The sequence below is a fragment of the Larus michahellis genome, chromosome 1 (genome assembly GCF_964199755.1).
Source record: "Larus michahellis chromosome 1, bLarMic1.1, whole genome shotgun sequence".
NCBI classification, from domain to species: domain Eukaryota; kingdom Metazoa; phylum Chordata; class Aves; order Charadriiformes; family Laridae; genus Larus; species Larus michahellis.
The window spans coordinates 184,553,905-184,579,773 of record NC_133896.1 but is presented as its reverse complement, the minus strand read 5'-3'; the positions used below and the strand labels follow the sequence as shown (position 1 = coordinate 184,579,773).

General features: G+C 35.8%; 1 protein-coding gene across 4 annotated transcripts in view; it reads left to right on the top strand.

The window, feature by feature from the left end:
* Window positions 1-25,869, top strand: part of TDRD3 (tudor domain containing 3) — a 113,554-nt gene that overhangs the window by 23,497 nt on the left and 64,188 nt on the right. For 2 of the 4 annotated variants that reach the window (XM_074564530.1, XM_074564538.1), the window contains 2 exons: window positions 18,671-18,755; window positions 21,893-21,958. In XM_074564530.1, coding sequence (XP_074420631.1) covers window positions 18,671-18,755; window positions 21,893-21,958 — 151 coding nt within the window. The remainder of the gene's footprint in view (window positions 1-18,670; window positions 18,756-21,892; window positions 21,959-25,869) is intronic. The other 2 variants (XM_074564546.1, XM_074564553.1) reach the window with 1 other exon arrangement.

Here is a 25,869-nt window from a genome sequence, read left to right as displayed (position 1 = left end):
CAGTATCAAAATGTCAGAGAAATATTAGAGTCTGAGAAATTTAGTTTTTTGAGGCTTTTGAAAGCTGCTGTGGTGCTGGCGCACCCATTTGTTTCTTCTCTATACCCCAGAATGTTTCCAGGGGAACTTGGGTGAAGATTAAGAGTTGACTTGAATTAAATTTAAAAAAATAAAATGTTTTCTTGCAAAGAAATATCTAAGGTTTTACAGTCTCTGCGTTTTGAGGCATCAAGGTTCTTGTATACTGTAAATCCTTTCCTAAAGAGTGGACTATTTTTTATGTAGTGTCAGTGAAAACTCTTCTTCCTGGCTATCAATAACAGTAAGGGCCTTCTTGTTTCTAATCGTTTCTCCTGATTTTGAATCTATCCCTTTGTAAGGTATGAGTAGAAAGGAGCTCTGTTTCTTTTCCATCCTGTATAATTTTTACTTTTTTAATGCTGAAACCTTATATTTTGTTGTCATCCTTATATATAATACATTTTTTTTCCACTTTACTCTTTTATCTGTAATAATGATAGCCATCATAGATGTGTTTTCTCATCAAGAGGAATGAACTGGAGAAAGAAAAAATGTTTCTTCAGCAACAGTTACAGTAACCAGTAAATGGTTGGAGGGGATCAGCTGTTTGTAGTGTTGGCTTCCAATTCAGGGATCAGAGTGTTAAGAGTCAGCCCAAAGGCTTTTTTGCAAATTATGAAGGAACCTACTAGCTGCTTAATTTATTTGCTTGTTGTGACTTAATTTATTTGCAGTAGCCATTAATGCTTGTTTAATTGGTCATTTGTAGGCTGCAGCTAGTTTACGTGAAACAAGGTTATAGGAGGATAAATCTGTTTTGGAAACAGGTGATCTGTGTAAAAACAAGTGCTACAAGGTATGCATCGCTGTCAAGCGGACTCTTTGAAAGTGTGTTTTTTTTTTTTTTTTTTTTTATCTAAAGTAGTAGTGTTACTGTGGCTATGATGGGCCAAGAATAAAAAGGAAGCAAAATTTATAGGAAGAGGTAATGAATTTGGGAAAAGTGAACAACCTTTTGGGCTCAGAATCCTTTCAGTTTTTAACAGTGAGCAAAATGCAAGGTAAACACAGATCAATGTAGATATAGTTTTTCTGGATCAACAGCTAAGCTTTTATACTTAAGATCTCTTGGGGGGGGCGGGGGGGGAAGAGAATTTAACACTAGGTAAACAGAGGGAGGAAAAGGTGGGAGCATACGCACCCTTTCCTTGAAGATCATGCCTGAGACTTTGAGGTGCATCATTTGAGTTATGAAAAAAGTTTTTCTTGGTGTCTGGGTGTTTTGCTTATTGTTTGTTTGAGTTCCTTCTGTGGTGCAGTAGCTTAGTTTTGTCTGGGAAGTTTTTCTCTATACGTTGAGCCTCTCAAATGTCAATAGTCCTATGCTTAGTGTGTCTTGACTTTAGGAATCTGATAAATCTTCATGAATGCTGCATCTGCTTGTAGAATTGGGAAGTTGTGTTCCGAAATGTTTTGCCATGGCATGATGTTATCTTTTACTTAGTAGAAGGAGATGAACATCACTATACAGGTGCATATCTCCAGGAATGCAAAGCTGTTGCATTATGCTGAAAATTATCTTACTTTTAGTTTATTGCCTTCCTGCTTTACTAGGATGAGAATAGGAATAGCCCTTTGCTCTAACACAGGTTAGGCTAACAAGTAAGCATTTTTCTTCATGGGCTGTAAGAGGGCAGGTTAGGAGCAGCCTATTTCATACATCTTGATAAAAAGCTTGACAAACGTGTGTTAAGAAGGTTGTGAAGCCTCTCTGCTTCCAGTAAAAAACAGTCACCTCCTGGGAGTTTGTATGGACTGGGACTGGGGAAATGTGCTGAGTTGCCTAACAATCTTACAAAAGTGTTTTTACAAGATATTGTTGTAGCACAAATACACTGCTTTGTTAAATGAAGGAAGGGAATGGATTTACCTTATGTAGATAAAGGTGGTTGTAGCTGCCTGAACTACCTGCAAGCTGCTCTTTTGATGACAAAGCATACCATGTCTCCGTAGAAAGTTTGAGACCGCCACTGAGAGGTTCTGGATAGTCTTTGCCCTGAATTTCACTACTACAGGTAGGCACAGCTTCCTTTTTTTTTTTTTTTTTTTTTTTTCTCCCTGGGAAAGATGTATTCATTCTTCTCTATTGTACTGGTGCAGCCACCTGAATTCATCATAGCAAAAATTTTTCTGTAAAATGCTGCCAGGAACTACTTGGCTGCTATCCCACAACAAGAATAGCCTGCATCCAAGTTCTCATGCCAAATCATGTGTAGGTTAACCTTTGTAACCCATTTCAAGTCAGCGCACACTGTCTCTGGGGAACAAATCTGGCCTATTTATAGGAATACTCTGCCAGTATTTGATAGCTTGCATGCAAACTATGCAATTAATGCCTCGAGCAGTTGTTCCTGAGAAGGTTCCCCACTGTGAGGCAATGTCTGTGAGAAGCTACCCTTGTAGAAAGTAAATCCTCTTTTCACCTTAAGATTCTACATGACCGAGTCATTGAATATGGAAGTATCGGTAAGGTGCCTGTTGCTGAAATGGTGTCATGTGCAGCAGCAAGTTACAGTTCGTGCCTGTTCACTTTCCTCTGACATATGATGTGAGTGGTAACTAGCAACACTTAAGTGAAATGTTTTGTGACTTGTGATCCAGGATGTCATGCGAGGAATGTAAACACCGCAAGGTGTACTGTAAGCTGACATCAGTTGAATTTCAGATGTCATACTTGAATGCTGGCACTTAATATGGTGTAATGGTCCAGCCACTAGCAATTAGCACGGAGGGAAAGTTTAAATGACCAGGTGTACCCCAAAATCTGGACAGTAGGACAAATCTTTTGAGAGAAAAGCTGGTAAATATTTTGTGTGGTTGTTTTTCCCTCCTGCTCTAAACTACCTGTAATTAGGGTTCAGAAATACACTTTTCTTTCCAGAAGATATTTCTTTATCTTCCCCAATAATAAAGTAGTATCACAAGGAACAGGTAGGGGTCTTATTGTGTGAAGTTACTCCTTTCTCACTTTATGTCTTTGATCTATTCATCTGGTTATCTCCATCCGGGATTAGGTTCAAGTTGTTGGCCTATAGGTACCTGGGTAAGAAGTTTACCTCCAAAATGCCTGCTTTTTGCTATATGTAAAATCAAATGATTCACACTTCACACTTTTGTGAATGTGGCAGCAGAAGAACACTGGTAGAAAAGATTCATGGGCTTTAGCCATTGTTACTGCTCCTTTAGATTTTTTTTTTTTCATATAAAAATGAGAATCTTAAAGGACTCAGGCTAACATTGTGTTCTGTAAACAGTTTGATAATTTTTTAGTGTTTTTATAAACAAGCATAATAGGATGACAAGCAACCACAAACAGAAGTTTAAGAAACAAGGCATGACAAGTTTTGACAGGGAAAAAAGCAGTACTGTCTTGTATCTTTAATGAAGCTTTTAGAGTTTTTTAGATGCCTAAGAGAAAATGCAGTTTATATACAGCGGACACAGTTGCTTGTAAGATGGGAGATTACTTACAGTATGAGAATATCAAATCTGACAGGTTGCAAGCACTTCAGCAGCAAGTTTTTAGAATTCAAAATGAGCTTCGAAAAGGATGCGGAATGCAAGGGAAACAAAGGCAATATATTTCAATAGGCTCAATGCAGATTATTTTGTGGGCCTAGGGTAGGATTAGTCACCTGTATATCATAGGGTTCAGAAACAGCGATTCTTCAAAAAAATATTTTGGGGCTTTTTTTTCTATTCTGTTATATACCATGCAGAGTATGGTGCAGTATCATGCTGTTGAATGGAGTATAAAAAGCAACTCCTCTGGTTGTTACTCGAGTGTGATGTTTGTAAGATACCTGAAAATGTTCTTTCCCTTTGGTCAGCTCTGTAAGGCAGTAGCTGGAGTTAGTGTCCAGTTTGGGTGCAGCACTGTATGAAAGGTGTGTGGGTGGGGAGAAGGGAAAAGAGAAAAAGAAGTCTTAAGTAGAGAACTAAGAAACAGCATGGCATTTTAGGAAAAGACTAAAAGAGTTGGGGTGGTTTAGTTTAAGAAGAGAAGTCTAGGAAATTCAGTTCTTCAAACATTTAAAAACTATGCTCCCCTCTCATAGCTGTCTGTAATACTTCAAGAGCAGTAATGATCAAGATATGGTCAAGGAACATAGACTTGACTTCTGCACCTATTTCTGCACGTACCTCTGCAAAGTATATTTGGGTAAATTTGTTTTGCTTGTAGGATTAATGTGTGGCCAATACGGAAACTAAAAATAGTGTTGAATAGATAAATTACCATATGATTTATAGCCTAGCACATAAATCCTGTATATGCGAGTGTTATAATACTGCAGTAATATGGATAATGGTGTACTTTCTATGAAATGTATTTATATCGTAGATCTTTTCTCATAATATTGCGAACTGCCCATTTGAAAGCTGTCTTGTCATACCTCGGTCGTAAAGCCCTGCTATCTTACATGCCTTCTTGCATATTACTACAGGAGATCAGCCTAATTTTTTTTCTGTAGTCCTCCAGTTTGGGAGTGAGAACTGTTTAGATCCATGGGGAGGCAGAAGATAGGGAAGGGAAAGAAATTGAAATGAACCCATCCCCCATTAAAAGTGCTATGTATGCTTATCTTACAGCTTCAGTTATTTTAGATAAACGAGGAAACACATCATCCTTCTGGGTTAATTAAAAATGTCAACAAATAATGGCTATACTTGTAATGTCACTATTTGAAGACAAAACGATCAAAACAAAGAGAGGCAGGCTGGAAAGGAGAGCATTTACCAGACATCCTTGCCTTTGTAAGTCATTGATAAGGTGAAATCTCAAAAGACATAATAAGATTTTGCAGAAGTTTTTGTCCAGTGTTGATGATAAACTCAATTACTTTCCCAGTATTAGCTTTGAGGTTTAGAAGACTGAAATAAAAATGTTGATTTTGGTGATTAGGAAGTATTTCTAAAAACAATTCATGGACTTCAGCAATAACAAATACTTTAATGATTATTTTATGAGCAAAAAAAAATTGGTGGTTAGCTCATGTTTGCATTTGTTGGAGCTGCTTTTCCTTTGTCTGAATTTTGGTATGGTTAATGGAATTTACTTTTTGCTACCATGCGTCCTGTTTCGAGTTTTTAAATGTTTCCTTTTGTTTGGCAGAGAACTAGTTGTTGATGGTAGACTTGGCTTTTCCATGCAGTGGAATGCCAGAAACATCCCAGCCTCACTTTGTACCTTGCAGTAATAATTTAGCATAAACACTGTAATCGCTGTATTTTACCTTCATTTTATAAGCTGGAAAAACGTAGTTATAAATTGCATGAATTAGAAGGCAGTAACAGCAGTTTGAGTGCAGGAGGAAAAGAGAAACAGTACTAAATTGATTAAAAAATGAAATAACCAAGGTCGTTCTGGAACTATATATATTGACAAATCTATGCTTATGAAGATGCAATCTAAAATTTGACAGCAAGGTAATGATTTAAAATTCATTCTATTTTATGCCCAATCAAGACTTTTAATGTGATTTTTATGTCATCAGGTTACTGCTGGTAGTACTTAATTGCTAGTTAGCTTTACTATCATCCTTCTCTGCATCCTAAATCTAATCCTGCCTTTCTTTTGTGCCTTTGACAAATAAGAGGATGGTTTCTGTGGGTGGAGGGTTTGTGTCTGCTCAAGTTTTTCAGTGCTGACTTCCAATGAGAGCCGTCAGAGTTGGTGATTTTAGGGGTGTTCTGTGTCACCAAACTGCAGATTTCTATCATTTAGTCAACTAAGTGGTGGTGGAATCTTAACTTTGGATAACTGATGGTGTTGGTAGACTAGAATGAATCACTGTGTTCCCCCCAGGTATTGAGCAAAGTGACCTTAAAAAATCCAGCCAAGTAAAATCTCTAAATATCAATTGTGAAGTTGCATTCAGATTCTTAAAAGTGGTTATAGAACACTTAGAACTTGTAGTTGTGACTGATTTGGTGGGGGGGGGAACACAAATCAATATCAGTAACACAAAGACTCAATTGCCTACATCTATCTATGTGATAGTTTCTTGCAGATCTGTTTCACTATTGGAGGCATTATTGATTTGCAACTCCTTCCCAAGTCATTAGTTGATGAAACTACGTACTAAATTCCTGTACAGTAAATTACCACTTCATTAGTTGTGTTGTATATGCTGAAAGCTCATCTTGGTTAATTCTTGCCTGGCTTTTTATAGAAAGCTGGGCTCTGTAAATCTGTCATGTAATCAGCTTGGTTACACAGAGGCCACATAAGTATCAACTGTTTACTGTATGTCTTATAAATGTTAGTAAATGAAGACATTAAATTATAAAAGAATTGTAATATTTGAATGTGTATGCTTTGAACCTGTGCTGAGGCAGCAGTACAAACTGCAACACTTCATGCTCTCAGGTGGAAAGACCTACCACGTAGGGTATTAGATGTATTCTGAACTGGGATGTGGTATCTTTATCTCTCTTTGCCAGTATTAGCAACTGCCTTTAAATTTTGTACTTAAATGTACAAATGTACTTTAAATCTTGTGCTTAGATGTAAAATGTATATGGTAATTTATTTGCTAAAGGATTACCAAAACTATTTATAGAAGCCAAATAGCTTTTGCTCTGAGGTATGAAAGAAAACAAACAAGCAAAACACTGACCTGAAGGGCTGACAACAATGTCTGTGAAATTGTGCCATAATTCCAGTTGAATTTAAAACCATGGAAAGAAAAGTAAAAAAAAATTATATATATATATATAAACCCAACACGGAAAATGCATTAGCTGAAGGCAGCATAACTTTAGGTTATTTAAAACTATACCTATATGTTTGCATATTAAAATGTAATGTTCAGGTACAGCTGCAAATCGGACTGAGTTCTTGAAATAACAAAAGGTTGACTGGAAGACATAGAATCCTAGAATGGTGTTGGGTTGGAAGGGACCTTTAAAGGTCATCTAGTCCAACCCCCCTGCAGTAAGCAGAAAGCTATTCCTGAAAGTTATCGTAATTGAAGCTTTTGCTCCAAGAAGGACTCTAGATCAAGTCGGCTGCAGCTTTGCCTATCTCTGTCTTGAAGAAGTCCAAGGACGGAAGTTCTGCAGCCAGTCTGGCGAACCTGTTTCTGTGTTGCAGTGTATGACCTGTGGTGGAAAGCTGTGTTAAAAATTAAACAACTTGTAATTTTCAGCTTTTATAACTGAAAGTTATGTACAGCAGCACTGTTGCTTAGTAATTCTGATTCGATTTGCATTGTTTTATAAGCTGTGTCTTCTGTTGTTTTGAAAAGAGATCCTAGTATGTTCTTTGTGTGTTTTGGACTGCTACTGAGCCATGAGTTACTGTCCAGAAAACAACCATATGACTGCATATTTTTCATGAATGATAACTAAGTTAGGGCTCAGGACTGTGCATATTGTGTTATGGTTGTTTTCTTCTCCTTGTGCAGTACTTTGTGTATATTAATGTTGAAATTCACCTGATGTCTTATCCTATGGTCACAGAGGACAGTGAGCTTCAGATTTTGGTGTCATCTATTGCCACCTTGCTGTCCAGTCCTTTGTCTTAATATTTGTGGTATGCAATGCAGACCAATGAAATACAGCCACCATTGACTAATCCTCCAGAAGAGGGACTGTGTTTTTAGTATGTGAGAAAGGATTAGTCTTTCTTCTTGTGCTTCAACAATTCAGTTTCTTTAAAAACCTTTGTTGAAGGATCTTATCAAAGCTATCTCAACAGCAGTCTTTCCACCTCCTTCTCCCTGCCCCCTTCCCTCACTGCTCATTTTCTTCACCTTTCAGAGAAGTCTAATAGCTGTGGGTGGGACAGAAGTATTAACTTCACCTCAAAACTCACAGGGTTCTCACAAGCCTACAAATTCTAGTCTCTGTCGTAGCTTATATGAGTTTGCTCATAAGGGTCTATGTAACTGCTGGTTTTCATGTCATTGCTCCTTTTAAAAGTGCTGCATGATGTTTTACTCTATTCTGCTCTTCTGGTAGAGGTGTTCATTTGAAGCATGTCAGCAATTTTGTATTTTGGCTTTTGTAGAGCTCTTGGGTGAATACTTGCTGGTCCTGGTGGGTCTTGTTGTCGTTGTTGTATTTATTCTAAGACCTTTTATATTGTAATACCAGTTTGAGAAACTTGCTTAGTTATGTATTTCAACAATAACTGTAGTTTGGAAACCTTCCAAATCTGTTGTAGAGATACAATTTAGAAACAATAAAAAAAAAAGCTTACATGTTATAGCTTTTTCTTTCTTTATCAATCCTTTTGCATCTCAGTCATTTATCAGCCTTGTCATCTGTCAAGTTTCTTGCATCTACTTTGAAATGTCTGTATCATTAGCTTACATCAAATTAATCCTCCAGAATATTTTTGGTTGGTCTTTCTTTTGACTTCTTTCTTGTTTGGTTGGTGTAATTAAGCTCCCTTTTTTCCTTTGAAGAATGGCCATTAATTTTTGGGTTCTAAATATAAAATTCACTATGCCTTTACCATTTTCCCTAAGCCACCAGTAATAATAGCCTTGGAATGAAGTTCTCTGGGAAGTTACAAAAATGTGAAATGTTGTTGTTTTTTTTTTTTTATAATAATAGTTCCTCACAGTTTAAAAATAATTTTTATAGTATCTTAAGTGTCCAGTTTCTTATGAGCTTTTGGCTGTTTTTCTGAGCTTGATAGCAGCTCATTCTATCTATAAGATTCTGTGTGTAACTATCTACATGGTGAAGCGAGAGCTCTATGCATTTTTATTCTTCACAATAAAAAGATAGTATGCAACCACCGAAGCAGAATAGAGTTCTCAGTTTGACTCAGACACTCCTAGTTTTATATACGTGGTGGTGAAATAAGTGATTTCTGTGTCTGCATTTCGATGTGATCGATGATCACCTCTGGGTTATGGAACTTGGTTGCTTCCAGTAGAGAAAGTTACGCTCTGTGTCTCCTGTGTTCATGCAGGACCAAAGAAGTGGAAATACAGTCATGGGTGAGACGGGTAAAAGTTCATTCTGTACTGGTGCTAAGCAGCTGGTGATTGCAGTCTTTTATTTGAAGAAAATTCTGTTCTCTTTCATCCTTTCAAACTACTTAATTTCCTACTTCCTAAGAAGTGTTTCAGATTTTGACGTCTTTAATATGAAAAATTTGTACTTTGTTAGATAATTTTTGAATGTAAACCACCTGTCAAAGTATCAGTTGCATTTGCAATTGTTTTAAAGTTGAAAATAAAATGTCTGTTTACTTATGAAAGCCTTGAGGGTAGTTAACCTTTGCATATACTCACAGTGCTGCTAATGCAATTCAAAAGTATATCACAAATAATGCTCTGAAAGTGCAGCTGTACGATTTATTAAAACGTACCACATGCAGATCTGACAACTTAATTTGTAGCTTTTATCCTGTCCTTCAGTGATTTCTTACCCTGTTTACAGATGCCAATGAAAAGAGATGAGCAGTACAGCATTCGGTGAAGGCCATCTAATGTGAGCTTTTTGAAAGCATAAGGAAGTCAATTCAACAGCTGTGCAGCCCTTTCAGAGAGTACTCTGCTGCGTAGTTTGTCTATTCAAGTGAGGCCTCTCCACATGCATTTCTTCCTTTCCCAGTCGTTTGCTTGGAGAAGAACGGTGGGTGTCCTGAAACCAGCCTCTTGTAGAACTCTGTGATAAGGCATTCTCTAATTTCTAGGATTTCTGACTCTCACTCAGGGTTTTGCAAGTGGTTATTTTATGTTATTCTTTTGGGAACTGAGATTATAAAGGAAAGTTGATTCTGGTTTTTAGTTTTGCTTACATAGTTTAGATAAAGCATTTGGTAAGTGAAATATGTTGCATTTGGGAAAGAACAAGCATGGAGTTTGAGGTTTTTGATGGTTGCATTATTGGAGATAGAGATGTGGCTGTAAAGGTGTTAAGTTTTATGTTTGGGTCAAGCACAAAGTTTTTCTTAATTTTTCTGTTGTTAAATGTTTGCGAAAGTTGTGCTGCCAGTCTTATAATATAGTTTTAAACATTTTTGTGTTTTTAAAAAAACTAAAATTGCATTCCCAGCAGTAGGAATTTTATAGAAGAAAACAGACTTGCAAAAAGCATACATCACACTACGTATCGCACTGTGGGAGTTATTAGTATAAACATCTCACTAATGCAAGGGTTAAAATGCATGTTCTCTGTGTAAGAACTTGATGGAGAGTATGCTGAAAACTTGCTTTTGATGCTTAATTTTTGGAACAGAGTCATTTCGGGGAGGCTGGAGGGAAGAAGAAACAATACATGTGCCAATAATTAAAAAGAGAAGAGTGGTGTGTAGGTCTAGGGAGGTGTGAGAGAGAATGATGGACTGTCAGGCTAACCTAATAATAGACTTATACTTCTGTTTGCATGTCAAACTTACTGAAGAGTAATTCTGAAACTATCACTGGTTACTTAATCTTTTGTATAAAAATAGTCCTTGTCTTTTGGAAATGGATGAGAAGCTGGGTTAGTGAAGGTGACTAAAAATTCATGACACAAATACAGACTTTGAAGCACTTGAAGTATTGCAGGGAGTGCTGGTGTGCCCTCTGCCTTTGGTGGCCCCTAGTAGAAACCTCCTTACCACCAAATCCTGTCTCAGGACCTACTGACCCAGGTATAAGGCAGCTCTCCTCTCCAGTGTTATTGATGCTGGACTAGTATTGCTTATGCAATGAAATCATTTTTGCAGTGTTTGGTATTGCATATGCTTAGGACTGTAATGATCCTAAATTATTGGTCTTTATCCCATTCCTACTGAAAGTTTCAGGTAGAATTACCCTCACAAGAAGCTAATGCATTGGTTTTAAATAAAGCACTGCACTTTTTCTATCCCCCCCGCCTTTTCCTTGGCTCTGAGTGTTTGCTGTGCTTTTCTTAGGTCATGATTTCACTGACAAAATAATTTTTACTGCTCAATAATTAACTTGTGTTTGCTTCCCCACACTTAAATAAAGGAGGGGGGGCAGTGACGGCAGTCATTCTGCTTTTACTATATAATGTAAAAAAAAAAAAACAAACCACACGCTTTTTTTTGGTTTGTTTTGTTCTAAAAATCCATTGGCTTTCTTCACTGTTGTTTTTATTGGAAGTCAAGCATCACAGATGTCTGAGAGAGGTTTAGGTCTTAAATTTTGTCAGCTAAACGTGTGAGAACTTGAGCTTGGGAATACATATTTTATGGATTCCTTTCTGGGGTTTCAGCTTGACCTGGATTGGAGACTGCACTTAAGGAAGTGGTGTATTCCCCGGAGTGAAAAGTTAGGTAACTGGGGTGCAAGTTTATCTGCCTGGGCAACTGAGGTGCTGTAGTGGCTGTGCAGCAGTTTTAGGAATGTCAGTAATATTTTAAAGATAGACTCTAGTACCTTGGTATCTGTTCATCTAAGTGCTTATCTAGTTGCAACCAAAATTCTGTAATTCTCAGTGTGCTTTTTGGGTGGTGCAAATAGGTTTTTGCTAGCATGATTCCACTTAAAACTTAGCGAGTTTTTAATAGTGGTAGAATACAGTACATTCTGTTATTTTAACATTTTGGTTTTGCATCTTTAAGGAGTGAAATAGGGAAATAGTTTAGATTAAGTTCCTGTAAGGCAAGTATAAAACTGGTTTGACAGGACTAGAAAGTACTAGTACTGGAAAGAATGGCTGCGGATTGTTCACTGTCAAAATCTGAGGCTGTATGAAGGCATCTTCTAGGTCAAGTTTTATTGGGTGCTGTCATTAAACACCTGGATGATGAAGCATGAAGCACTAAGCTTAAACACAAGATAAAGTTTAAAGGAATGTGACTCTGTGAGTGCTCAGGGTCAGAGTTCAAACTGTTGTTAATAAATCGGAGAAGTGACAGGAGAACAAAAATACACTTGGATAGCAATAATCATCAGTATAAGTACAAGATATAGAGGAGAATGCACCAGACGCACAAGATACAGAGCAAGATATAGAAGATGTGGGAAGCAGATCTCTAAATGTGATTGCAAAAAGGAAAGGCACGGTCTCTTCTCAATGGACGTGGAGAAAACAAGAGGCAACAGAAGGCAACGCAGCAAGGTTAGATGTTAGGAAAAGCTTCACTTTTCTAGGTGTGAGGATATTAATAGTAAAATTGCCAAGAATGCCACTTAATCTACATTTTTCATTCCTTATAGATGTTTATCTTGTGGATAAATGAACAGTTGGCCCTAGTTTCGGCAGGGCTTTTGAATCTTTCTAAAATCTTCTCTATTCTTATTTACTCTTAAGTTCCATTTTATTTTGCCTGGTAGTTTGTGTAATACTACATTATTCTTCAAATAGAAATCTGGAAAGTTGAAGGGAAAAACAGTGTCAGTTGCCTTTCCAGTATTATTATGCAGGTTATAGGGTATGGAGAAGCCTTCTTTAAAATCTGATTTTCATATTTAGCATAATAATATTTTAAAATACGTTATTTTTTTAAACAGCCCTAATGATAGCCCCTCAATAAAATTTGTAACATTGCAGTGTAATTCCTTTATACAATCGAAATTCAGCAGAACATTTTGAGACCCTATTGTGAGAACTCACAAGTTTTTGTAATGGGCAATATAGGAGATACGGTTCTCCTGTTATGGAACAATACTGGCACCCAGTGGTTGTCTCTTACTATTGCATTCTTTGAAGTTGCACTTCGCTTTACTGTTAAAATTGTTCTCTCTTCTTTTGTGGTGTTACCAAGTACGAGACATTTGAAAGCTCCCTGCAATTTTTTTTTTCCCTTTAAAACCTTTTGTATGGAATGATTGCATAAATCTGCTTTCTTGGCAAAGTAATGGAAGAAACGTTCTGATTTTTGCATACACACGTTGAAAATAGCTACCTAAAATTTACTATAAAACTTCATCATCGCTGGCAGTGAATTACAAAAAGTACTGTTAGTGCAGTTTCTGTTTTGGACTAATACCACAGTGATTCTGTGAAGAATTGTGAATCTGAGATATGTAAATTTTATAAAGCATGTTTATTAATACTAATTTCCCTTATTTACTTCTTTCCTTAAAAAACCCCTTCTCCTTAATGAAATGTTAATTTTAGAGATGATAGGAGACAATTACAGAGGATTTCTGGAAAAATGTAATATTGGATAGAAAAAGGATGGAAGATTGAAGCATGTGTTTGTGCATGAACTATTAAATTACAAATCCAGAAAACATGCTTTTCAAGAAAGCTGCTTGTGAAAAATAAATATTATGAGGGAAGTTGTTTACCTGGTGGGTTTAATTCTAGAATAAAGTTCTTATTTTAAACCTTTTAAAATGTGTGTGTACTTTCATGTTTGTCTGCAGATGAAATATTTGATCCAGCAGTAAAAAGCAGACGAGCAAAAATGCATCTTCCTTTGATACCACCGATTTCTTTAGTGTTTCAGACATAGGTGGTACTAGTGTAGCAGTACAAAAATCTGTCTATTTAGGCCACGTCAGGTGTAATCTGTTCTTGGTGAAATAAAGCAGAAGATAAAATGAGATAAGTAGAGGCGCAGGTGAGATTGGTACTACAGAGTTATAGCCCTTAGCAATGGGAAATACCAGAAAGGAGAATGCACACACCTATGATGTGCAAAAGTAGGTTATTAAATTGATATCATACTTGATATGAAGGAGCAGTGGGGAAAACAGCTCCAGCTATCACTGATGTAATGTGTTTTTCTGTGTATTGTAAAGGAAGAATTACTAGAGTGTGTTTTTCATAGAAGCTTATTGAGAACATTTTGACAGAAAAATTGCAGATTTGGATTTATATGTGAATGGTTCACATAGAAAATGCTGTTTCATCACTAATGGCTTTGTTTTAATGTTTCATTTGAAGGTAAGGTAAGAATCTAAGTACTTTCTAGGAGATCTGACAAAAGCTGTTGCTAAGAGGATTGTGCTGCTACATGCCTCAGATGAGTGAAGCTGGTGTGTGGGGGTGAGGAACAGGTGAGGTATCCCTCAGGTTTCAGCAAACGTAATGTGGAAGACTTGCAGCAGAAGCGTATATTTTCCTCTCTCTACTGGTCTCCTTTATCAAGAGAACGCTCCACAAATAACCATTTCAACCATTTGCAGCAACTTTGTGCCCATTTGGTTGTAAACTGATTTTATTTCTGTTTTTTAATTTATATTAATGTGCCAAGGCCACAAAATCCCTATGTGACTCATGCAGCGTAACTTGCTATAGTTCCTTTGAAATCAATTGAATTCTCTGCATTACTTCAATTTATAACTTTTGAAATTGTTTTAAGAAGTGCAAGACAGTAGTCTAGCGAGTACATTTTTTCTTGGAAACCAAAAGTGCTTGCGATGTACATTATTTTAGGTACCAATCCTCATAGAGGAAAGTTCAGTGTGGTTTTGTGTGTGTGTGTGTTGGGTTATTTTTGTGGTTTCAATTTTTTTTTAATTTCCTCAAAAATATAAATATCTCTTTAGGATGCTTAAGATTTTGGTGGATAAAGCCCAAAATGAAGCTTCCAGTTGGAACATAGTTGCCTCCTTTTAAGTCTTTCAGGCTCATTTTCCAGGATAGTATTGTTTGCGTTGCATGTTAAGGAAATAATTTGTCTCGTTGCTGTTAGCGTGAGATGTCAGTGGTCAACCGCTGGCTAGCCTTTGGCTGCTTAGAGAGCTTTGTGGAGCTTGTCTGCTTCTCACTCTGTGCTTCTCACCCATATATTCTGCCATTTATTTATTCACTTCTTCACCTTAAGCAACAGACCATAATTCTGAAATGCTTGTTTACAGGAAAGACAAAGGGAAACGTGTTGGTTGTGACAGCAGCCAGGTCATCCCCTGTGCCAGGTTATCCCCTGTGCCACCTTGCCCTTTCAAAAAAGGTGTCGGGACAGCTTGGTTGGGATGGAGATATGGAGAGCAAGGATTGAGGAGGAGACTGCTTGTACAGCACTGCCAGGTACCTCTTGGGGAGGTGCTTGACGTGCTTCCAGCAGTGTGGTCCAGTTCATGGGTGGTTTAGGATTGTTTCGTGCCCCTTGGCAATGGGAAGTGTCTTGGATTAATGTAATAGAATCACATTGTAGTTCAGCTTTCATTACCTAAGGTTGTGATAGGTCGTGATGTTTTGCAAAATGTGCAGAACGGGTCATGTAGGTGTTGTGAGGGACTCGAATGTAATAGAGACACAGAGCTGCAGGGCTGCTCTGTTTGACTCTAGAGGAGGGGTTTTGCTGTCTTTGGTTTTGTTCAGGGTCAGGTTTTTTTTCCTTCATCTAATGCAGAGAACAAAAAGATGGAGTGGCCTTATTCTGTAAAGGTCCTACCTTAAGCATATCACATGCTCTTATTAAGAGCAGATAGAAAAGGGGACTCTGTTTCCTTCAGAGCCTGGAAAAAGAAAATTCGAACTTAGTAACCTATATGTTGCGAGGGGAAGGATTATGCCAGCTGAAGAGTTAATTTTGCCATTTGTAACTCCCTTTTCATACTTGAGAAATATAGATGTATGTTCTTCTGTATAAATACATTTATTTTAAAACAAAAATTTCCTAAGAATACTGATTTATTTTTTTTCTTAAGTAATTTGTGAGCCAGTAGCAGGAAATATTCAGAACTAAAACTTAGGTAGTTCTTATAGGAGACTGTACAGACAATAAAGAGAAGAGAAAATAAAATAATGTATTTGAAATAAGAACTTCCTGTAGGTTTGCTGTCTAAAGTAGTCTGTATAAGAGAGTTATTAGGGCAAAATGGAAAAGACTGACTTGATATACACTAGTTCCAAGCTACTATTGAAAAAGGAGAAATCTGTGCTTTGGCTAATTCTGGTGTACAGTGTTTCCTGATTGCAGTTTGTTCCCTGACCAATTCTGGACCATTTCTGATGAAATCTGCAGTTTTACATCCTGTTGCACAGAAGCAACACCTGATGCATTACTGGAAAGCTTTGCTAATTTTGTTTTTCTCTCTGCCGAAGTTCTTCATCATAGTTTTGCTGACATAGTTGCTGATTTGATCTTTTTTCTTGAAAGTAATTTTGATCCTGGTTTTATGTATTTAAGTAATTTATGCTTTCATGTTATAAATATCTATAAAAACCAAACCAACCAATTCCAAATTATAAAATATCCCCCCCCACACTTTGATGTTCACAGATTTTGCTTTTTTGAGGACTATTTTAATAACCACGTTAATAAATCTTTTGCTGAAAAGCTTTACTGTTTGCTTAAATCAAACTAACAGATGTCCCCAGTGGCACTTCATGGTTGGTGCCTCTGTTATGTTGGCAGAGATTTCATTCAGGTGGGCAATGTTTCTCCTAAGTGCTGTTACTTAAATTACTACAAGTCAAAAATGAGTAGTCTTTTCCAGTGGAGTTTCTCTTTATACTTCTGTCTCAAAAAACCTCCACAGTAATGAGACAAACTAAACTGAAAGTTTGTATGTAAATTTATATATAAAATGTTATGAACTGATAATTTTGACTAAAGCTGAGTGAGATTTTGACAGCTGTGATTCAGTCTTCACTTTGAAGTGAAAAAGGAAAACGTGACTCAGCAGTGAATTTGTGATAGCGGAATTAATCTTGTCCTATATAGGGAAAATTTAAGTCTAGGTCAGACTGTTGCTTATTCATTCTTGAAAAACACTTTTCTCTTCCTGGAAAATGGTAGTGCTTGCATCTAAATCCAGGCTAAGTAACTCTGTAAGAGAACTGCAGTCCTGCTAGCTTTGGTAGAATGGAAGATTGACTCCATTTGTGTTAGGAGCAGAAGACGAGGAATCTTTCCACGACTTCCCCCAGATTTTAAAACTCAATTTAGGGATTTTGTACTCCCCCTAACCCCTGATGTTGAACTGATGTTCAATTTTACCCTGAAGATGACAGAAGGTAAACTTGCAGAGTTTAGGATACTGCTCTTTCTAGGAAGTCTATTAGCGTAATTAAACGCATAGTTGAAGCCTCGGGAGTAGGATAGTGCCTGTAGGATAATGCCAGTTTCCTCTGGCACAGAGTGGGAATGCCGTTCTACTTTACCTTCTGACGAGATCTGCTTAATTCACAGTAGTTACCTGAGTCTTCACAGGACATAGTACTTGAGCTCTGAGTTGCTCAGCTGGGAAATCTTACATTCCCATGAAAGCCAACAAATCTGGCCACCTGATTCTTCTCAAGCACCTGCCTTTTATATAAAAAAATAGGATTGTTTCTTCTTATGCTTTTGTATTTGTATTTTTTTCCCATTCAGTGCATTTGGGTTTTGGGTTGTTTTGGTTTGTTTTGTTTATTTTTTGGTGATGGTGGTTTGATCTCTCAGGATTTCCTAGATGTTACTGTCCAGCTGGGACAGTTAGATCCCATGCAGTGTCTTGGTTAGAGCACAACTGGGATCACTAGTTAGTCTGGGAACACTGGAGGGCTGGAGACGGTGATGCTAATGTTACCTGGACTAGAATCAAAAAGGCCTATAAAGTGTATTTTCATTCAAATGTTTTGCTTTGTTTATATCTTACACTGTGGATGTTATTTTCTTTAAAAAAGTATTTCTTGAAGCACTCATTAATAGTTATATCATTTGTAATATTTCTTAATGTATATTAAGCTTTCTTTCTTAAATCATTCTTTTATTCTTTGGGAAATGGTGATTTCTTGGCAGGTAGTTATTTAAATGTTATTTGGGCAAGTACTGTCTTTCAGACTGAGTATCTAGTAAATATCAATTATTTAATGATTGTGTGATGTATTTAAATAAAATGAAGAGCTGTGGAGAGAGGCAGATTGCCAGCTACATAAAAATGAAAACTGGGGCTTTGAATAGGAAATATTACGCAAAATGAATAACAAATGTCGCGATTTCTGACCACTCAAGTTAAAATTATCTTTTTTCTTTTTTTTAAGTGTTTTTGGAGGTTAGAAGAGGACAACCCTTTTGAATTGATTAGCTGAATCCACTTAAAACTTACTTAGTTTTCAGATGAACAAAGTTATGGTGTGCTTACAGAATTTTTGCAGAAAGACACTGATCTTATTCTTATTTAAACTTTTTCGCCATATTTGACTGTCGATACACTGTAATGCGCTTCCATTTTTATCAGTTTTTTTGTAGCCTGGGTAAGCAAGAATACATTTTATAAGGTGGCAGTGTTACATGCCCCAGTCCTTGAGGGTTTAACTGTACAGTCTTGCTCTTTAAAAACAAATATGGTTGTGTTTTGTGTTGTGTGTGGGATGGAGTTGTTGTAATTTATTTTTTTTTTTCCTTGAAAGTTAATGAGTTAAAGTATGCCACTTACATCAAGTAAAGCCCGAACATTTGCTTTTGAAACCAGGTCTGTATAATTTGGAGGGGCAGGCATGAGGAGTGTAGTGTTACCCTGTTTGACATAAGCATGATGATGGCTGTTTTTACTTTGTAAATAGAGGGGTTTTTTCTGTTGTTTAGAAATTACAGGAGAAGAAATCTCTTACTTAATCTCATCTCAGTGTAAGGAAACTTATTACATGAAGTCATTTTACAAGTGTTTTGAAATCTGTACTTCACTGGCACAAAAGTAACAAACCGAAGACAATAATGCTATACACAGTAAAAATGTTCGCCAAATAGATATATCATGTGATATTCTAATATGTTTTTTTTCTTTAACAGGTATCTTTCAGATGAAGGAATTGAAGCTTGCATAAGTTCCTCTGAAAAAGTTAATACAAATGACATTATCCTAGTTGCCCTTAATGTAAGTTACGATTGTGAAAACTTTTTTCTGACAAATCATGCTAGAAATGATATATCTAATGGCTGAAGTGTAGGTTTATGTGGCTAATTAAGTGTACCATTGTCTATGTAATTTACGTAAAGGACAGCGTACCTGTCTCTCTCCTTGCATACATTAATTGTGTATTTTATTTGCAAATAACATCAATTCCAAACTGTGAAACCTAGAGGAGAAAAATGAACATAATTTGCAGTAGGAAAATACGATTATAAAATGTAAATATAAAGTCAAAGTACAAGCAGTAAAATGAGAAGTGCTGTACACTGACATAGGTATCAAATTGTAGTATAAAATATTAATTGTTTGGGATGAATAAAACATTTTTACTTACTTTGACTTCTGGACATGATACTCCTTAAAGCATATTCAAAGTAATGGTGAATTTTCCTGTGACAGTACATATTTATGTAACTACAAACAGGTTTTTTTTTATTTTTATTTACTGTAGAAATCTGGATTAGTAGTCGTTATTCCTGTCAACAAATAAATACAAAAATATACAAGATAGAGAAACAACTTGGAAGCAATAAATCTTACTACTTTTGAGGACTTGAGAGAAGTGTGCATGTGAATTTCTGTTTTTCAGAATTCTAGTATATCCATTGTTGGTAAACATTCATTAAGTCTCTCCCTTTCAGTAACAATGAAAAGAGGGCAGCTACTTAATCCATATATTTGTTACTTATTTTTAATTTATTCTGTACAAATCATGATGGAGAGTTTTGAAAATTTTGCGTTTTCTTTGTTTAAAACTTCAGTCATGCATACTCAGAAGTTTTAAAGCTTGTATGCACTGTATACGGATTTATGTAAACTTTGTCCTTTGTAATAACTATATGTAGTTCTAAGGGGAAAACAATGTAGTAGAGCACTTGAGAAGAATATTCTTAATGAAATTGTAAATGAGAATTGTTAGGGATTATTTTGTCCATCTTCCAGATTCAACCGCTGTTGGTTTAAAATGATAATCTGAAAAGATTATCCCCTCTGCTCCTTTCATTTATTCTTTGAAGCATGTGTTTGATCACTAATATGTATGCATGCACCAATTCATGTAATGAATTTGAAAAAAGTAAAGCAAAATTGTAATGCAAAAATACAAATAATGTAATACAAAACATACAGAGAGTAAGCATTTGGTTTCTGACTGTAGTCCAGTCCATGTAGTAGCATGCCTATATAGACACCTGAGAATGCATTACTGCTTTATGAAAAAAGAAAATACTTCCAGGTTGCTGGGCATTACCCTGCATGTAATTATATGCTGGAACAAGTACTAACACGATCATTTGTGCATGTATGTGTTGTATTTCCAGGGTTTTTGATAGATACTTAACATTTCTGGTTTATTCTGTTAAGTACTCCAAAGTCAGTTTTAATTGCTTATTAATACTTTTGTCATGAAGTCAGTTGCTTTGATACCCAGAAGATTAAGTTGCTTGTTGGGTAAGTAAGGAATAGCAGTGTGGTTTGAGCAACAGACTAACAGTTATTTTTAGATTCCACTTCTCACAAATTCACAAATCTTTCCTTGATTGCTAGAGACATGTTTCAGGCAGAAGAAACCAAGAAGTCAACTAGCCTTTTTTTGTGTCAGTCGCTTAAATAAGTGTGAAATAGACATAGATGTACCTTCGGTCCATCAAATGTTTTTGTTTTGTATAAGGTCTCGCAAAGAGTTTGTAAAAGTTGTGTCCCTTTCCTGCTGCTGTGATTGCAAAGCACTTTGCTGGAGACTGGTCAATTACATGGCTATGGAAGATGCGGGAACAGTTTATAGGAGCCTGTGGGCTATTCAGAGATAAATAACTGACAGATGACAGATCAGTTCCCTCAGGTGGGCTCAGATTGAAAACCAAATGTGCTTTCTTATCCACTCTCTGGTCATCTTGGGCAACAGAAGGTGCATTGTGCATTTATCCACACTATAGATACTCAGAGTAAATACACTGACAGAGCATTCCTACAATTAGTTTTCTATTTGTATGGTACCAGTGTTTCTCACTGAAAAACAGAATAAACCACTTGTTTACAATGTTTTAGATACTAAAACATAGTGCTGCGCCATTCTAGATTAAGATGCTGGAATAATCGTCCATCGGCATATATTAATGGCAAGTTAGTGTACGGGTTCTAGTAGTAATTACATTCAGCCCTTTTTCTTTTAGAAGTGTTTATGATCATAATAAATAAGGAGGGTTTTCAGCTTCAGTACAGTAATTTGCACCAACGTGTTCTATTTAAACCAACAGGCTTATTTCAAGCAATGGAGTTTAGAAAGCATAGGTGTTTTAGGCTGCACTGCTGTGCTTTTTTTTTTTTTCCTTAACACATGTAAATGCACTAAAAACCTAATGTGTAAAGTTTAATTTTTATTCCATTTCCTATTTTCACATGCTGCATCTTTTAGCCATCCCGTGCATCCTTTTGTCACACATCACCCTGATGGATATGCTTGTCTAAGCAGTGTTAGGTGAAGAAAGTGCTTTTGTGGAGATTTGTTCCTTTGATCATGTGAATTCTTTAGTTTAATGTTGTCAGGTGCCATGTTGCACAGTTGCTGAATAATGTCATGCAGCTGTCTACCATGCTTCCAAAAGAAGTAATCAGGCATTTCAGTTGCAACTTATTTCCATTAAATGCTTTTTAAGCTTTTACTCCAGATATAATTGCAAAAAATCATCCCAACCTTTTATGAAGGATTTCTGCATGCAAAACCGCACAAACTAAAAATGCTTTTCTTTAAGTGCCAGATGGAGAGCAAAGAAAGAAGTTTACCTCCATTAAACCTCAGAGTTATGTCTAATAATTAAACATTACTTAGTCATTTTGTTTTGTCTATTAAAAACATTTAATCATCTTTGAAAAAGTGCTTAAAACAAGAATATAATTTAAAAAGCAAAAGGATTTGTTTTGTAAACTCTTTTAGTTGAATTCTTTTCAACGTGTGCAGTTGGAGGAATGGATTTTTCATAGTCTATAAATAGTTGACATTATAGAAGAAATACCCTTCTTTTTCCTATTTTATGATGGTAATTTTTTTTTTTGAAACAGGATATTTTAGGTTAATATTGTCTTGTCTTCCGTATTAATTTCAGACAGATTTAAGAACGATTGGCAAGAAGTTCCTCCCCAGTGACATCAATGGTGGAAAGGTGGAAAAGGTAGACAATATTTTTACTTCACTTTTTCTGTGTTCTGTGATCCTGTGTGATGACAGCCTTCTACGCTGCATTAGTCTGGTTTTGTTATTGTTTCACATACAAAAGAACCCAATATTTGAGTATATTAGAGAATAAATTTATGAATATATTAGTTTGCCTACTAGGCTTCGTAAAGAGACGACACTTTCTTTTTTATTTCACAACTTTGAAATGCTTAAATAAACGTGAACAATCCTAGAAACTTAATTTATCACTCAAAAGTCATTTAACCACTTTGATCTTGACATGGTATCAGCAGTTAATTTTTTTTCCCCTGCTTTATTCTTGCGAGGGCAACAGAGCCGGTTAGGAATAAAGCAAAGCAGCTGTATGATTATGATACAGTGAGTGATACATGTTGGTGCTCTATTACTTGACTTACTGATATATGTAATTATAGCCATACAGTTCATGTGATTTTCCTATTACTGGGTTTCCTATAGGTTATGTGGATAAACCATGTTAGACGGTATAGCACTTTATATGCTACAGAATAGTATTCTGCTTGAAACTTGGTTGTGATAGATTTTTAATACACGTTTTAAGTTTAGATAAAAATTTTGGCCCCTTCAGTACACCCTTTCTTGTTTTTCCTTAGATGCAGTTAAGAGAGTGGATAAATGAAGGAGTTTTATTTTAAACTCAGTAGTAGTTATCAATTCAAATCATTATCCCTAACTTTCAGATATTGTCAGCCTATATCACTGATGTGAAACTTCTGGGGAAACATTTCATTACTGTTGAAATTCAAATAGTGATAAATCAAGGCAGGTTTGTTTTAAGAAAGCAAGATTGGTGAGAGTGACTGTTAAGAGCTGTTCAGATTTGTTTTTTCTGCTGATGCTATTGTTTAAATGGACTGTAAATAAATGCTGGGCAGAACAACAGCAGGAGCATTATTGTCAGATGTGAAAAGCCCACTTGAAGAGGTAGTGTATTGCAGAATCATAGTTTTTAGCCAGGCAGCAGTCTGTGTGTGCAACACGCTACTTATTAAACTAACTTTCTGGGAAAAGTTTTATTAACTTTAGTTCTTATTTTGTGGAGCTATGCTTTTTGCAGGTATTACTTAAAAGAAAAAAAAAAAAAAAAATTATTTACCTGTCTAGGTTTCTGGCTAACATGCTGTTCAAGATACTTCAGTGCTTAAATATTTTTTTTTTTATCACCTAAAAGAATTTGATTTAGTTGTTTCTGATGCCTGTGACTTTAATATTTTTCTTCCTTTTCAGTATCTGGTTTTTGAATTATGGAAAACAAGGAAAATAATTGCTTTTTATGGCATTTGTTTTTGCACTGTTCATTTCTCAGTTGCCTTATTGGAGTATTACTAAATTTTTCTTTCAGATCATGTAATATTCACAAGGTCCAAATCTATTTGGTTAAATGTAATTCTCCAGAGCATTAAGGTTGTATATGTGATCATGCTTGCCTTATTTAGTTTTGCTGTTGTAACATGATTCCAGTTCAAAGTGACTTTAACGATACTGTTGTTTCAGAATTGTGTTGGACTATGGTAGGATTTCTTTAGAAGTAGTTGTTCAGTTTTCATTCATCACTTGAGAATATGCCTAGTAACTTGTACATTTCCTTTAGAAAGAATGTTTTCTAAATTTCTGTTGTCATTGCATAGTTTAAGTGGTCAAATAAAGGTAAAAGTATCATTACATTCCTCAAAGCTTTGATGATATGAGAATCTACTTACATGCTTTAAAATGTTTGCTTCTAGTTTAGGTGCTGAAGTCACAACTTGGGTTTTTCGTGTTTCTCAGCTCAAACTAGAAAAGGTGCAATTGTGCTGTTTGTTTCCACAAAACACAAAACCTCCGTACAAAAACGGGGTATGTGTGCTTGAAAACTGTGTCTGGTTAGTGCTTTGAAATACCTGTGAGATAACAGCAACCCTTTCATGGGAGAAACTTTCTGCACCTGTACACACACAAATGCATCTATATTTTGTAAAACTGAACATACTGGAAAATGAAAAGGTGAGAAAAATCTAGTTGTAGTTTAATTTTCAAGGATCCCTATTAAACTTGCTGCTGTGTCCCCTCAGTGTATGCTCTGCTTTGTGTTACTGTGTGTCCTTTTGAGGGTTCTCATTTTTGTTACTGGCGGCACAAAACAGTATATATGTAGGATCAAAAAAAACCCAAAAAAAACAACCAAACCAAAAAAAACCCTGTTACTGAATGGAGCTTGATCAATTTCCACAGTTGATGGAGTTGGAGGACTGGATAATAGGATTGAATGTTGCGGGAATCCAGTCCAATCCAAACTTTCTCTTTCTTTTTGAAAGTTTGTTTGATTCAAGGCATTTCTGTTTCCGAGATTGTCAGATAGTTGGGAGAGATAGGTGCTTACAGACTTCTTCCATTTTTAATAGTTAACGAGGAAAAGAGTATTTTTTTTATCTCTTAGATAATGACTCCTAACAACAGCAGCAGGAATTTTGAGAAGCTGTAGGAAACAGGCAGGACAGAAGAAAACTGGCACCTAATGGCCTTTGTTAAAGACAATTTTTTGTTTAACAAACGGTATTTGTTAAATCCTAGCTACTTACATACTTCTATCAGTATTGTTAGGGAGCTAGGATTTTTTGCATGTGAACTTTTAGTAAAATTTAGTTTGGTCTTACTTTAATCAATTGTCTTTATTTGGATCATAGATCTTAGAAAATTACTCTAAAAAAAAAAAACAACCCAAAACAAAACAAACACCTGCAAACCATTTGCTGGAGGATGATAATCCTCCATGTTTTGAAAAGAAGTAATGATTGCACAGAAAAAATCTGGTTTTAGCCCAGGTTATTAGTGTACTGTATCTTTGCTTTCTTTGTCTTTTTCTTTCAATACTGTAGCTATTTACCTTGCAATGTATACAAATATTTTATGTTACAGAACTGTGTTTATAAAGGAGAGGATTTGCTTTATGCAGGTAAAGGATATAGTTTGGATAGGACTGACTCATTAATACAATATGTTAGTAGAAAGTAGTGATTTGTGATTCAGAAATGCGTCAAGAAAGAATAGAAATTATGTGCTATTAGTCCTCTCATTCAAGACTAGGATTAGTATTATTTATATGTATCTTTAGAACATATGATGTATTTCCATCTTGCATAGAAAATAATTTTTGTAGTATTAGTGTAATAGGCAAATACAGTTTTTGCTTTTGCATAAAAGCTGATGTAGAATCCTAGAGTGAAACAATACAGGTATTTGACCATTATAGGTGGTTGTTAACTTCAGTCACTAATGCACAGAAATGTTTTATTCACTCTTTAAAACTGTGTTTTGTATGGATTTAAAAAAATCAGTATTACCAGCACTAACCACAAGATGGCCACATTTGCATAGGATTTGAAAAAGCTGAACCTTCCCATTTCCATCTAGATGGCTATATACCATAAATATACATTAAGTATTTTTAGTGGAATAAAAATGCAAAGAAGACTATAAAGTTATAACCTACAATTTAGTAATGATGTTACATTTAAGGCATAACTGATTTTGAGTATTTATGTTCCATTACAATGGAAACGTTCATTCCAGCAGTAGCATTCAGAAAGGATTTAATTTCTGAGCTCAGAGAGGTGCTTTCTGAGTACCGACAGATTGATGGTAAGCAGTTAAAACCTAAGTTGCCAATGATTCTAATTCCTGTTTAAGGTTACTCATATGTTTCCTAGTTTCTGTCTCATTACTGTAATACAACTAACTGTGCTTTCTTGCCTTTTCGTGTCTCTTTGATTGTGGATTTTGGTTTCCTACAGGTGCTTTTTTTGGAAAAAAAAAAAAAAGAAAGAAAAAAAGAAAAAGGGATGATCAGATTTGCTTTTCCACTTACAACTGATCTGCATTTAAAAAAAG